The sequence below is a fragment of the Pangasianodon hypophthalmus genome, chromosome 3 (genome assembly GCF_027358585.1).
Source record: "Pangasianodon hypophthalmus isolate fPanHyp1 chromosome 3, fPanHyp1.pri, whole genome shotgun sequence".
Taxonomy (NCBI): Eukaryota; Metazoa; Chordata; class Actinopteri; order Siluriformes; family Pangasiidae; genus Pangasianodon; species Pangasianodon hypophthalmus.
Window position 1 is genome coordinate 1,423,175 of NC_069712.1, and position 14,326 is coordinate 1,437,500.

Below are 14,326 nucleotides of genomic sequence, written 5' to 3' on the forward strand. Positions count from 1 at the left end.
CAGATACGATACAATATAGATACAATACAGATACAGATACGATACAGATACGATACGATACAGATACGATACGATATAGATACGATACAGATACAGATACGATACAGATACGATACGATATAGATACAATACAGATACAGATACAATACAGATACAGATACGATACGATATAGATACAATACAGATACAGATACGATACAGATACGATACAGATACGATACAGATACAATACAGATACACATACGATACGATACAGATACGATACAGATATAGATATGATACAGATACGATACAGTTCGTGTTCTCCGTTTGATATGTGAACAGCTTGGGTCAGAATCTGGGGTAGATCTACCAGCGGCGGCTCGTTCAGCGGCTCCACCGTTTATATATCAGTCCTTCAGCAAATGTTAATCTTCATAAAGTCCTCATTCACAACTCCATATACTTTAAATTCCTTTGAAATGACGTAATAATGACCTCTTCTGAGAGACTGTCACTATCTGACAGATATAAGCCGCTGGTTTACTCGCCTTTCTAGATGTTGTGTGATGCGATACAGATACGATACGATACAGATACTATACGATACAGATATGATACGATATAGATATAGATACAGATACGATACGATATAGATACTATACGATACAGATACAATACGATATAGATACTATACAGATACGATACGATATAGATACGATACGATATAGATACGATACGATATAGATACTATACGATACAGATACGATATAGATATAGATACGACACAGATACAATACAGATACGATATAGATACTATACAGATACGATACGATATAGATACGATACGATATAGATACGATACGATATAGATACTATACGATACAGATACGATACGATATAGATACTATACAATACAGATACAATACGATATAGATATAGATACGATACAGATACGATACAGATACAATACACATACGATACGATATAGATACTATACAATACAGATACAATACGATATAGATATAGATACGATACAGATACGATACAGATACAATACACATACGATACGATACAGATACGATACGATATAGATACGATACAGATACGATACGATATAGATACTATACGATACAGATATGATATAGATACTATACGATATAGATACTATACGATACAGATATGATACGATATAGATATAGATACGATACAGATACAATACACATACGATACGATATAGATACTATACAGATACGATACGATATAGATACTATACGATACAGATACGATATAGATACTATACGATACAGATACGATACGATATAGATATAGATACGATACAGATACAATACAGATACAATACACATACGATACGATATAGATACGATACAGATACAATACGATATAGATATGATACAGATACGATACGATACAGATACGATACGATATAGATACAATACAGATACAATACAGATACGATACAGATACGATACAATATAGATACAATACAGATACAGATACGATACAGATACGATACGATACAGATACGATACGATATAGATACGATACAGATACAGATACGATACAGATACGATACGATATAGATACAATACAGATACAGATACAATACAGATACAGATACGATACGATATAGATACAATACAGATACAGATACGATACAGATACGATACAGATACGATACAGATACAATACAGATACACATACGATACGATACAGATACGATACAGATATAGATATGATACAGATACGATACAGTTCGTGTTCTCCGTTTGATATGTGAACAGCTTGGGTCAGAATCTGGGGTAGATCTACCAGCGGCGGCTCGTTCAGCGGCTCCACCGTTTATATATCAGTCCTTCAGCAAATGTTAATCTTCATAAAGTCCTCGTTCACAACTCCATATACTTTAAATTCCTTTGAAATGACGTAATAATGACCTCTTCTGAGAGACTGTCACTATCTGACAGATATAAGCCGCTGGTTTACTCGCCTTTCTAGATGTTGTGTGATGCGATACAGATACGATACGATACAGATACTATACGATACAGATATGATACGATATAGATATAGATACAGATACGATACGATATAGATACAATACGATACAGATACAATACGATATAGATACTATACAGATACAGATACAATACGATATAGATACGATACAGATACGATACGATATAGATACGATACAGATACGATACGATATAGATACTATACGATACAGATACGATACGATATAGATACTATACAGATACAGATACGATATAGATACTATACAGATACGATACAGATACTATACGATACAGATACGATACGATATAGATATAGATACGATACAGATACAATACACATACAATACGATATAGATACTATACAGATACGATACGATATAGATACGATACAGATACGATACGATATAGATACTATACGATACAGATACGATACGATATAGATACTATACGATACAGATACGATATAGATATAGATACGACACAGATACAATACAGATACGATATAGATACTATACAGATACGATACGATATAGATACTATACAGATACGATACGATATAGATACTATACTATACAGATACGATACGATATAGATACTATACGATACAGATACGATACGATATAGATATAGATACGATACAGATACGATACGATACGATATAGATACTATACGATACAGATACGATACGATATAGATACTATACGATACAGATACGATACGATATAGATACTATATGATACAGATACAATACGATATAGATATAGATACGATACAGATACAATACACATACAATACGATATAGATACAATACACATACGATATGATATAGATACTATACGATACAGATACGATATAGATACTATACGATACAGATACGATACGATATAGATATAGATACAATACAGATACAATACACATACGATACGATATAGATACGATACAGATACAATACGATATAGATACAATACAGATACAGATACAGATACGATACAGATACGATACGATATAGATATAATACAGATACAGATACGATACAGATACGATACGATATAGATATAATACAGATACAGATACGATACAGATACGATACGATATAGATACGATACAGATACGATATAGATACAATACAGATACAGATACGATACAGATACGATATAGATACGATACAGATACAATACAGATACACATACGATATGATACAGATACGATACAGATATAGATATGATACAGATACGATACAGTTCGTGTTCTCCGTTTGATATGTGAACAGCTTGGGTAGGAATCTGGGGTAGATCTACCAGCGGCGGCTCGTTCAGCGGCTCCACCGTTTATATATCAGTCCTTCAGCAAATGTTAATCTTCATAAAGTCCTCATTCACAACTCCATATACTTTAAATTCCTTTGAAATGACGTAATAATGACCTCTTCTGAGCGACTGTCACTATCTGACAGATATAAGCCGCTGGTTTACTCGCCTTTCTAGATGTTGTGTGATGGTGGTGCAGCGCAGTTATTATTGCACCTAGTGGTCAAACATGAGAACTGCAACAAACAAGAGCTAATAATAATAATAATAATAGAGGTCCACTGGGGCAGGAAGCACACTGCCCCATGCTCAGGGGAGAATTCCCGGGTTGCCAGATTGGGGTAGTTTAAACACTTTTTTTACACGTCTATTCAGTGATAAAACTCACATCCGGGCAGCAATAAAGTGACCACAGAAAGTTTTATTTTCTACAAACCCAGATGTTTGTGCATCATGTTCGTACTTTGTTAGATTTTTACGGAGCTGTCAGTGATAAAACTAGTAATTTTTAGAAAATATTTATTGAAAAGTAAAAGTTGTTGCTGATGTGCGTATGTGAATATAAAGTAATGCTTTATCCGTGTAGCTGCAGTTATAATCAGCCTGCAGGATTTCGCATTTATTTCAATGATTTATTTTATTTCCTCCTGAAAATGCTTTCCCAGGCAGCGTGTGGAGTCGAGGTTTTACTGCACAGACCAAGTATACAGTCTTCTAAAGCATCACTTTTCATTTGGCGAGTCAGGAAGTGTGTAATATCTGGAAACTGATACACAAACTATGAGACTAAATACAGCAAGTAGCAGCAGACAAACGTCTTTTTTTTTTTCCAACGTGAGGCAGCATCTGCATAGGAAATCACGGACGTGTAGCCGAGCGCCGAGTTTGATGAAAAACTGCAGGTAATTCAGCCTGTGATTTTTTTCTCAGAGGAAGACGGAGAAAACCACAGACAAGGCCGATCCGAAAAGAAATAAAGTCGCAGAGGAGCTGCTGTACAACAGGAAATTACCCCAGGACCCCGTGTACATTTAATCCCGTCCGAATAGGGCTAAAATAAATATAGTGCAGAGATTGTGAGAGGGGAATTTTGGAGCGAATAATGTCCATATATCAGAACTACGTGTAAAATACCTGTTTCCCTGCAAAGCCTGAGAGCAAGAGACACAATTGTGTCTCCATTTTTCCAATTTTCAGGTCTTTCGTTTGGCGTTTGAAATGGAAATGGGCTGGAAATTTAGCAGAAACCTGGCAACCAATGGTTAATGCTGTTACCTCGAACACAGATGAACAAAGGTACGTCTAAATATACGTTATGTTACTCTAAAAAGTCAGAAGATAGTAGCTTATAGCGTAAGTAAAGTGTGATAATCTCTCCACTTCATTTTGTTTAAGAATGTCATTATTATTGTTATGATTATTGTTATTATTACTGCAACACCAGAATCTATGGTTACGTACCGTACGTTTGCGAATGATGATTATTTTATCAGTATCAGAGTCACAGGCCAGAGTCACCAGTTGTCTGTCCTTTTTTCGACAATAATCTATTTATAATCAATAATAATTGATATATGATCTTTAAGTAATGTGTGTGTGTGTGTGTTTGTGGTGTTACAGTAAAATACTGAGGACAAAATGTGCAATTCTTCAATAAATAAACACCACGTTATAAAAACAGCAGAAATTCTTCAGCTGTTCTCTAACACCTCTCTTTCTCATCTGTTTCCTCTCCGTTAGTGGAATTCGTAGTGTTTCTCCCACAGTGCTGTTGAATTCTGGCTCCTGATTGGTCAGAAGGTGTTGATTAGTTTTCTATAACAGCAGCTCTGACAGTAGCGCAGGTTTATATTAATGCGCTCGTTCTGATACGTTATCGTTGCTATAGTAACAGCTCAATCACAGCGACGTGTACAGCGATAATAAACAACCGTGTGTAATGATTGATAGAATGAAGTTTTATGGAAGGAGTCTCCAGTGTCAGCGCTTTGTAACAGTCAGAGGTGAAGCTGGAACTGTAAGTTTCCCGACGTCTTCAGGACAGAGGAGTTTACACTTCTTTGCAGTTTCTCAGTAACATGATGGAACAAGCTGCGATTTTTTTGTCTTATTAAGTTGAAGAGAGAGAATAAAGAGGCTGGTGAGGGAACGAGTGTTTATAGCTGCTGTAGCGTAAGTGACAACAGGAACTAACTCGTTCCACTGAACATTAAATGTAACTAAAGAAATAGAAAGTACGATGTGTTGTTTTTTTTAATAAATAAAAATAGTCGGTTCGTTGGTGTGGTGTAAGAGGAATAAAACACTTGGGGACGTGCTGTTATAGGAAAATAATCAATTTCAGGATCAGACCACACCGTCACTCAGTCCATTTTACTGTAAAACACACACACACCATTTATTTACTTTTTTTCCAGTAATACTATATAATATTTTTTTTAAATGTCTCTGGAGGTGATTCATAAAGCAGAGGTGGTGGAAAAGTGGGCGGAGTCAGTGTGTCAGGTGGAGGTGATTAAATCAGAGGACAAGCGAAGCACAAAATGTCATTTTATTTACAAAGTTTGTTTTCTTCGTCTTTCAGAAAGTACAAATTTAGCAGTGACACGGAGGTGTGTGACGAGCCGCCACGCTAAAAATGATGGCTCGCTCGTCACACGGTTGCTATAGCGATAATCTTATTGAGAAAGTGAACAAAAAAAAGGCAAAGTCAAACAATAAAAATAAGAAAAGAGGAAAAAATAAACAATTCTCCAACAAAATATTAAAAGCACAGACCCAAAACTAGATCCCCAAAGTCCTCACACAGGCACTTCACACACACACACACACACACACAGAGAGAGGAGGGAAGGGGCGGAGCTTAAGAGAGACATGGGCGGGGTTTGGAGTTGAACATGTGGAATGCGGAGTGGACTGACCAATAGCGTGCTCTCTCGGTTCCACATGCCCCGCCCACGCAGTACAGTCTTGTCCCCAATGGGGTAGAAACGCAGGGAGGGAAAAACGAGGGGCGGGGCAACTGAGGTCAGTGAGTAAAAAAAGGGAGGGTGGGGTTATGGAGGAAGCTGATTGGCTGGTTGGATTTTATTCATCGTCATCATCATCGTCATCCTCGTCTTCATCGTCGGCTTCTCTCTTCCTTTTCTCTCCCTTCGTTACTTCTTCTTCTGTCAGAAAAGCAATTACAGATCAGTTTCCCGCAATTTACACGTCCGTAACTTAGTTAAATAAATAAACAAACAAACAAACAAATAAACACACTGCTGCAATTTATCACACACACCTTCATCATCTTCATCATCATCCTCGTCTTCATCGTCCACCTCTCCGTCCTGACCGAAGTCTTCCTCCTGACAATCACAGACACGTTACTGTCTTATCTGCTCTCACTCACACACACACATACACACACACACACACACACACACACACTCTCTCTCTCTCTCTCACACACACACACACTCTCTCACACACACACTCTCTCTCTCTCACACACACACACACTCACTCTCTCTCTGTCTCACACTCACACTCTCTCTCTCACACACACACACTCTCTCTCTCTCACACACACACACACTCTCTCTCTCACACACACACACACTCTCTCTCTCTCACACACACACACACTCTCTCTCTCTCACACACACACACACTCTCTCTCTCTCACACACACACACACTCTCTCTCTCTCACACACACACACACTCTCTCTCTCACACACACACGCGCTCTCTCTCTCTCTCACACACACACACTCGCGCTCTCTCTCTCACACACACACACTCACACACGCGCGCGCACACACTCGCGCGCACACACTCGCGCGCACACACACACACGCTCTCTCTCTCTCACACACACACACACACTCTCTCTCACTCTCACTCTCTCACACACACACACACACTCGCGCACACACACACGCTCTCTCTCTCTCTCTCTCACACACACACACACACTCGCTCTCACTCTCACACACACACACACACACTTGCTTGCTCTCGCTCTCGCTCTCACACACACACACCACTCGCGCACACACTCGCGCGCGCTCTCTCTCTCTCACACACACACACACACACACACACACACACTCGCTCTCACTCTCACACACACACACACCACTCGCGCACACACTCGCGCGCTCTCTCTCTCTCTCACTCACACACACACACTCTCTCTCACTCTCACTCTCTCTCACACACACACACACACACACTCGCTCTCACTCTCACACACACTCTCTCTCACTCACACACACACACGGTCACTCACGCACACACTCTCACTCTCTCTCTCACACTCTCTGACTCACACACACTCAAAATATTAATAATAATAAATGTAATTATTTAATAAAGACTGGATTTGATCATATTGTTTTCCTCCTCTGTAGTCAGTAAAGGTAGCGCGGGTGTCGCGCGGGTGTCGCGCGGGTGTCGCGCGGGTGTCGCGCAAGTGAAGCTATGTTAAATAAATTAGCAGGTTTATAGTGAATGTGTATTTACTTCAGGTCGTGCGTCGGATGTTCTGGTGTAATTCTGAGCGAGATCTCCTAAACCTAACTTACCTCATCCTCTCCGCTGACGTCTTCATCGTCTTCCTCTCCTTCTACCTCGTCCTCATCTTCGTCCTCGTCCTCTTCTTCGTCAAACTCTTCCTCCTCGCCGTCCTCCTCCTCTTCCTCCTCGCCCTCTGCAGAACACGGGTCAGATCAGCGCTAACACAAACACACACTAAGAAAGCGCGGAGCAGGACCCGAAACTCACCCTCGTCTTCGTCCTCGTCCACGCCGTCCACCTCGCCGTCCGAGTCGGAAGCCTCGCGGTCCTCGGCGTCGTATCCGTCCAGGTACGTGAGCTGAGGCAGCAGCTTGAACACGCTCTCCCGATAACCGTTCAGATTCGTCACTTCACAGTTGAACAGATCGAGACTCTTCAAGTGGTCGAGTTTTTTCTAAACAACACAGGAAGTGATGTTAGCATTAGCTGACCATCTAGTCATGCTAATGATTACACGACGACTGCTGGTAGTGCTAATTTTCCCTAACCCACACACTAGCATTAGAGAAAACAAGCTAACCCAGAAATTAGCATTACAGTAAACAGGCTAACCTCAAAACTAGCATTATACTAAAAACAGCCTAACCCCAAAAACTAGCATTACAGAAAACAGGCTAACCCCAAAAACTAGCATTATAGTAAACAAGCTAACCCCAAAAACTAGCATTATAGTAAACAAGCTAATGCAAAAATACTCTCTAATGGAATTCCTGTAATTCCTGTAAATCCTGGTCTACCACAAAAACACTAATAAACAAGCATGTTACAAACACAGCGTTTATAATTTTTGTGGTAAATTTGCATATGTAAATGAGCAAGCAGACACAAACCAGAGGTTCCAAGGTGCTGATGTCTTTCAGTTTGTTACCACTCAGGTCTAGATGCGTCAGGTTCGGGAGTTTCTCCGCTAAAACGTCGAGGCCGCCCGAGATTCTGTTATCACTGAGTTCCAGCTACAATAAATAAGACATAACATTTTTTAAAAAATTCACGCTACAATTTTCTATTTTACAGAAGCTGTAAAACGTGGCGGCGAAATGGCGAAGCACGTCGCACCTTTTTGAGCTTGGCGAGTTTGGGCAGGTTAGACACGGAGATTAATCCGACGTTTATCAAACTGAGATATTCGAGATTGACGAATTCGGCAGTGAGGCCTTCGATCTTCCCCTCGTTCGATCTGCAGTTCTCCAGAACGAGTTCCTGCACCTGAAACAAACAAAACGTAAACGATATTAACACATACACATTCCCATATACATCCTCTAGCGTTCATATTCAAATATATGCAAATTAGTACTCATTTATGTGTTGCATTTTAATTCATTGTGCTAATATTACAGTAAGGACTTTGCTTCCATTACTTGATAGCTACATTAGCCTTGTAGCTCCAGTACGAAACTAAAGAAGCGAACTTCACACCGAACACCACGTTTTGCAGTAACGAGCGACGCCGATCACTCTGAGACGTTCTGATTGGACGAGAGGTGGTACAGTCCATGTCACTTCCTGTTCCTACACTGTGACACACCCCTTATTTTCAGTTACGCTATTTTGTGGATTTGCTTATAAATTCCAAAAAGTTATTATATTATATTGTACATTAATATTCAAATATTTCTCATATTTGATGAACATGAGGATCTAATCATATTTTTGATATATTCATTATTACAAATACAGACCTTTTGGTTAAATAAATATGTGAAATTATTATATAAATATTCTCTATGAATCCCTTGAACAGGGTTTAAAAAGGTAAAATGGGTTCCAAGGGTTTATGTGGCTACATGAGGAAGATAGAAATGATCATTTTTAATTAAAAACAAACAGATTTTTATTAAAATGAGCTCACAGGGCGTATAAAAGCACTAACAGATGAAAATACCCCATCATTATAACTATTATTATTTACTGAAATAAGTCATGGATTAGATGTTAAAATATATTCTTGTGCTCGGTGTTTCATTTTCCTCCTTAAATCATTTCATTTTTTGGTAAAATGTTGAATAAAACTTCTGAACTTCAGGTTTTTATTGACATTTTGTAAATATCATATTTTTGCCTTATCCGCAATCTGGATTGTGATTGGTGTTGATTAATTTTCTATAACAGCAGCTCTGACAAAAGTGAAGGTCTAAAAAAATCGGACTAAAAACATGTGTAATCGTTTATACAGTGATGTTTTATGTAAGGAGAAATGTGTTTATGTAACATTGACAGAAGGAGTCTCCAGTGTCAGCGCTTTCTAACAGTCAGAGGTAAAGCTGTAACTAAGTTTTCAGACATCTTCAGGACAGAGGAGTTTACGCTTTGTTTCTGTTTAAAAACTTGTTTGCGATTGCTATTTCAGAAATTCTTCTAGCATTAAATAAAATAATAAGAAGAAGAAGGAGAAGGAGAAGAATGAGAAGGAGAAGAAGGAGATATTGAGTTGCAGTATTTCACTTGAAATTTGCTACCAAAATTCAAACTAAAGCAAACGCCACAGGTTTAGGCACCAAACATGTTCCGGTGGCTCGACGACATTTCAGGAACATCGTGTACTTTTCACTTTTCACCTAAAGAATCTGGTTTAAAGAACATTTAAGATCCAGTGGCATTTATACGTATTATAAATGCTTTTCAAAATGTAAACCTATAACCAGATACCTCGATGTAGTGGAAACTCGTCATATTAGTTGGTATGATGATCATTATAGCATGAACTAATCCTGAACAATAGAAACCATCACAAAAATTCTAATGGTTTCCTCTAGAAAAATTCCAAACCATCAGCTAAACATTAAAACCATTAATCCTTAATGGTATCCACTAGACTAGACATACTACCAATAGAAGGCAACAAATTACCAGTAGAGACCCACAAGAACCAGTTTCTATTAAAACCAGTACAACTCCCATTATAACCATCAAAACCATCACAACTCCCATTATAACCACTACAACCAGTACGACTCTCATTATAACAATTAAAACCATTACAACTCCCAATATAACCATTACAACTCCCAATATAACCATTACAACTCCCAATATAACCATTAAAAACAAAACAACTCCCATTATAAAAATTAAAACCAATACAGCTCCCATTATAACCATCACAAACTCCCAATAAAACCATTATAACCATTACAAATACTATGAGGGTTTGTATTGTTTCTTCCAGCAGGGATATCACTACACACAGCTGTGTGAGGGTTAAAGAACACAATTTCTGCTTATAAATAACTGGGATTTCATTCATTTATTACCTAAAAACCTCATAAATACCACTGACATCACACACACACACACACACACACACACACACACAGTGAATGGTAAATGCAGTGTTGTCCTTTCAGGAGCAGCGTTAGAGGCTCTCACACACACACACACACACACACACCCCTCAGTAGCACAGAAAACGCCTTTCTTTATCGCTTTAACTACAAGCTGTGCGTCTTTATGTTTCGTCTAGAAGTTAAACTTCGACATTATGATCGTGTAAGACTGTTTCACACCATGAAGACGGACAGAAACACGGAGAAAGAGAGAGAAAGATTAGTAAAGATGGAGAGTCGCTTTCTTTCTTTTCTTCCTCCACTGAGGCAACATGGCGGCTCTGAGCTCTCCTACAGTAACACCACAGAAACCTGTCCTTGGGGGGGGGAATTTCACTAAAATTACTCTCTTTAAACATTTCTAACCGTCTAAAAATAACTTTATTTTTTTCTAAATTAAATAAATACGGTTTCGGGCTTTTATAATATTAAAAAGAAGCTGATTTCCGGCGGATTTTCCCCCTGAGGGAGTGAATGTAGGCGGTTTAGCTGAACACCTCCGTGTCACTTCCGTCGTGATTATGATTAGAAAACAAATCAATTCCGAATAAACTCGACAGAAATCGCGTAAATGAGTTTTAGTTTATTGCGTAAATAATGTTTTGTTTTAAAATGAATAAAAAGTAAGCGTTTTAATCTCTGAAGTGTGTGACCTGCCCAGCGCGAGGTGTGATGGCGGGAAAGTTAGCTAGATGCTAATCTCCAGAGAACAAAACTTATTTAAAAAATAATAAAAATAAAAAAAAAGGAAACAGGACAAGTTGAAAATGTCGTTTTATTCGCATTTTCTGTTTTTAATTTGCTGATTTAGAGGAGGAAAAAAAAAAATAGTGAAATTATAAAATGACCAAGCTGCCCCTTTAAATCCAGCAGCAGTTCAGTAGCTGCTAGTTGGCCAGTTTCACACATTCGCCTTATTACACTCGGTAGTGACGGTGGCACAAAAATGGACGTTTATACAAATCCTGCGGTGTAAATGTGCTTCAAACCGGAATAAAAACATCCACACCGAGCTGATGCTGATTTCCAGAAGCGTTAGATTTGTTTTTCGGGGCGGTTTCATAATAAATGGCGCCTGTTTTTGTTTTTTTGTTTTTGGCAGGAAGATTAGCAGCAGTGCTAACTAGAGCCAACATGGCCGCCATGGCCACCATAGCTTTACAGTGCGTTCACTTTGAACCAGTTCAATCCGACACACACACTCTGTCTCTCTCTCACACACGCTCACACACACACTGGGGGGAAAAGTTACCAAATATCGAAATAGGTGACCTGGAAAATGTTATAATGCAGAAATATCGAGCATTAAAATGTGCCAATAGTGCGCACTAAGAAAAGGACCAACATTTTTTAAAAAAAGATTTCTATAATCCAGGTGGCGCTTATAATAAACACAATAATAATAATAATAATAATAATAATAATAAAAAGACGAGCTAGTATTAATCCAGAGAGTAGTGTAATGTAACAGCAGTGCATGCACACATCTTAAAGCCATGTGCATTTCCTAATGCAGCCCTCACTCAGGCTTTTAAACAGGCAGGAAAGTCTAAATAATAATAATAATGATAAATAAACAACAACCCAGATATGACTAGAATCAATAACAGCTGGAGTTAAAGGGAAAAACGCACTCACATCAGATGGTGTCCTGTTTCTCAGCTCCAAATGGATCCTCTTTTTCATGTCCATGCTGCCAGGCTGGTTTTTTATTTATTTAAAAAAAAAAAAAAAAGAAAAGAAAAAAAAGAAAAATCTGCTGTGCACTTTCTGTCTTTTCTCTTGGGGTTTGGAGGAGATTTATACCGAGCCCAGAAGACAGGAAAGCTTTAAAAGAGGAAAGAAATAAGGGATTGAGTGCAAACGAGCTAAACTCCTTCCAAAAACACACCACGCCAACTTAAACTCCAACACACACTCGGAGCAGAAAGCATGCTGTGCTGAATAAGACTCACAGGAGCGCAACAGTGACACCATGTGGCCGAGCGGCGGAACTGCACCACCGCCACACAGATTCCATACAGCGCTGTTATGTAAAGCGTATCTACTGTAAATACACCGACTGTGTGTTATACACACGAGGATATTTCCACTGGGTGGACACAGGAGGTTTAAAATATATTCCTTTTTTCCCCTAAAGTTTCCTGCACAGGTCAGGACAGTGTAGTTCTGCTGTTAAAGTATAAAATATTAATACAAGCCAGAATTCTTTTAAATTAATTGTCCTTATTCCCAATACTAATACTCTAATACTATTCCCTAACTCTAATACTATTCCCTAACTCTAACACTAATACTAACACTAATACTGATACTAACTCTAATACTAACTCTAACACTAACACTAATACATAACTAACTCTAATACTAACACTATTCTCTAATACTAATACTAATACTAATTCTAACACTAATACTGATACTAATACTGATACTAACTCTAATACTAACACTAATACATAACTAACTCTAATACTAATACTAACACTAATACTGATATTAACTATAACACTAACACTAATACTAATACTAACTCTAATACTAACACTAATACTAATACTAACACTAATACTGATATTAACTATAACACTAACTCTAACTCTAGTACTAATACTAACACAAACTCTAACACTAATACTAACACTAATACTAATACTAATACATAACTAACTCTAATACTAACACTAGTACATAACTAACTCTAATACTAATACTAACACTAATACTGATATTAACTATAACACTAACACTAATACTAATACTAACACTAACACTAACACTAATACTAACACTAATACATAACTAACTCTAATACTAACACTAGTACATAACTAACTCTAATACTAATACTAACACTAATACTGATATTAACTATAACACTAACTCTAACTCTAATACTAATACTAACACTAATACATAACTAACTCTAATACTAATACTAACACTAATACTGATATTAACAATAATACTAACACAAACTCTAACACTAATACTAACAGTAATACATAACTAACTCTAATACTAATACTAACACTAATACTAACACTAATGCTGATATTAACTATAATACTAACACAAACTCTAACACTAATACTAACACTAATACA

General features: G+C 37.8%; 1 protein-coding gene across 2 annotated transcripts; it reads right to left on the reverse strand.

The window, feature by feature from the left end:
• Positions 1-5,858: 5,858 nt before the first annotated feature.
• anp32b (acidic (leucine-rich) nuclear phosphoprotein 32 family, member B) lies at positions 5,859-13,134 on the reverse strand. 2 transcript variants are annotated; one of them, XM_026910962.3, is made up of 7 exons: positions 12,858-13,134; positions 8,950-9,099; positions 8,724-8,846; positions 8,101-8,287; positions 7,902-8,026; positions 6,612-6,678; positions 5,859-6,492 (listed from the first exon to the last, which is right to left on the reverse strand). In XM_026910962.3, exons 1-7 carry the CDS (start codon positions 12,909-12,911, stop codon positions 6,413-6,415), a joined length of 786 nt encoding a protein of 261 aa, XP_026766763.1. In that variant the 5' UTR covers positions 12,912-13,134; the 3' UTR covers positions 5,859-6,412. The 2 variants fall into 2 exon arrangements, with proteins under 2 accessions (XP_026766763.1, XP_026766762.1); XM_026910961.3 differs by having other exon boundaries at positions 5,859-6,495.
• Positions 13,135-14,326: the final 1,192 nt, after the last annotated feature.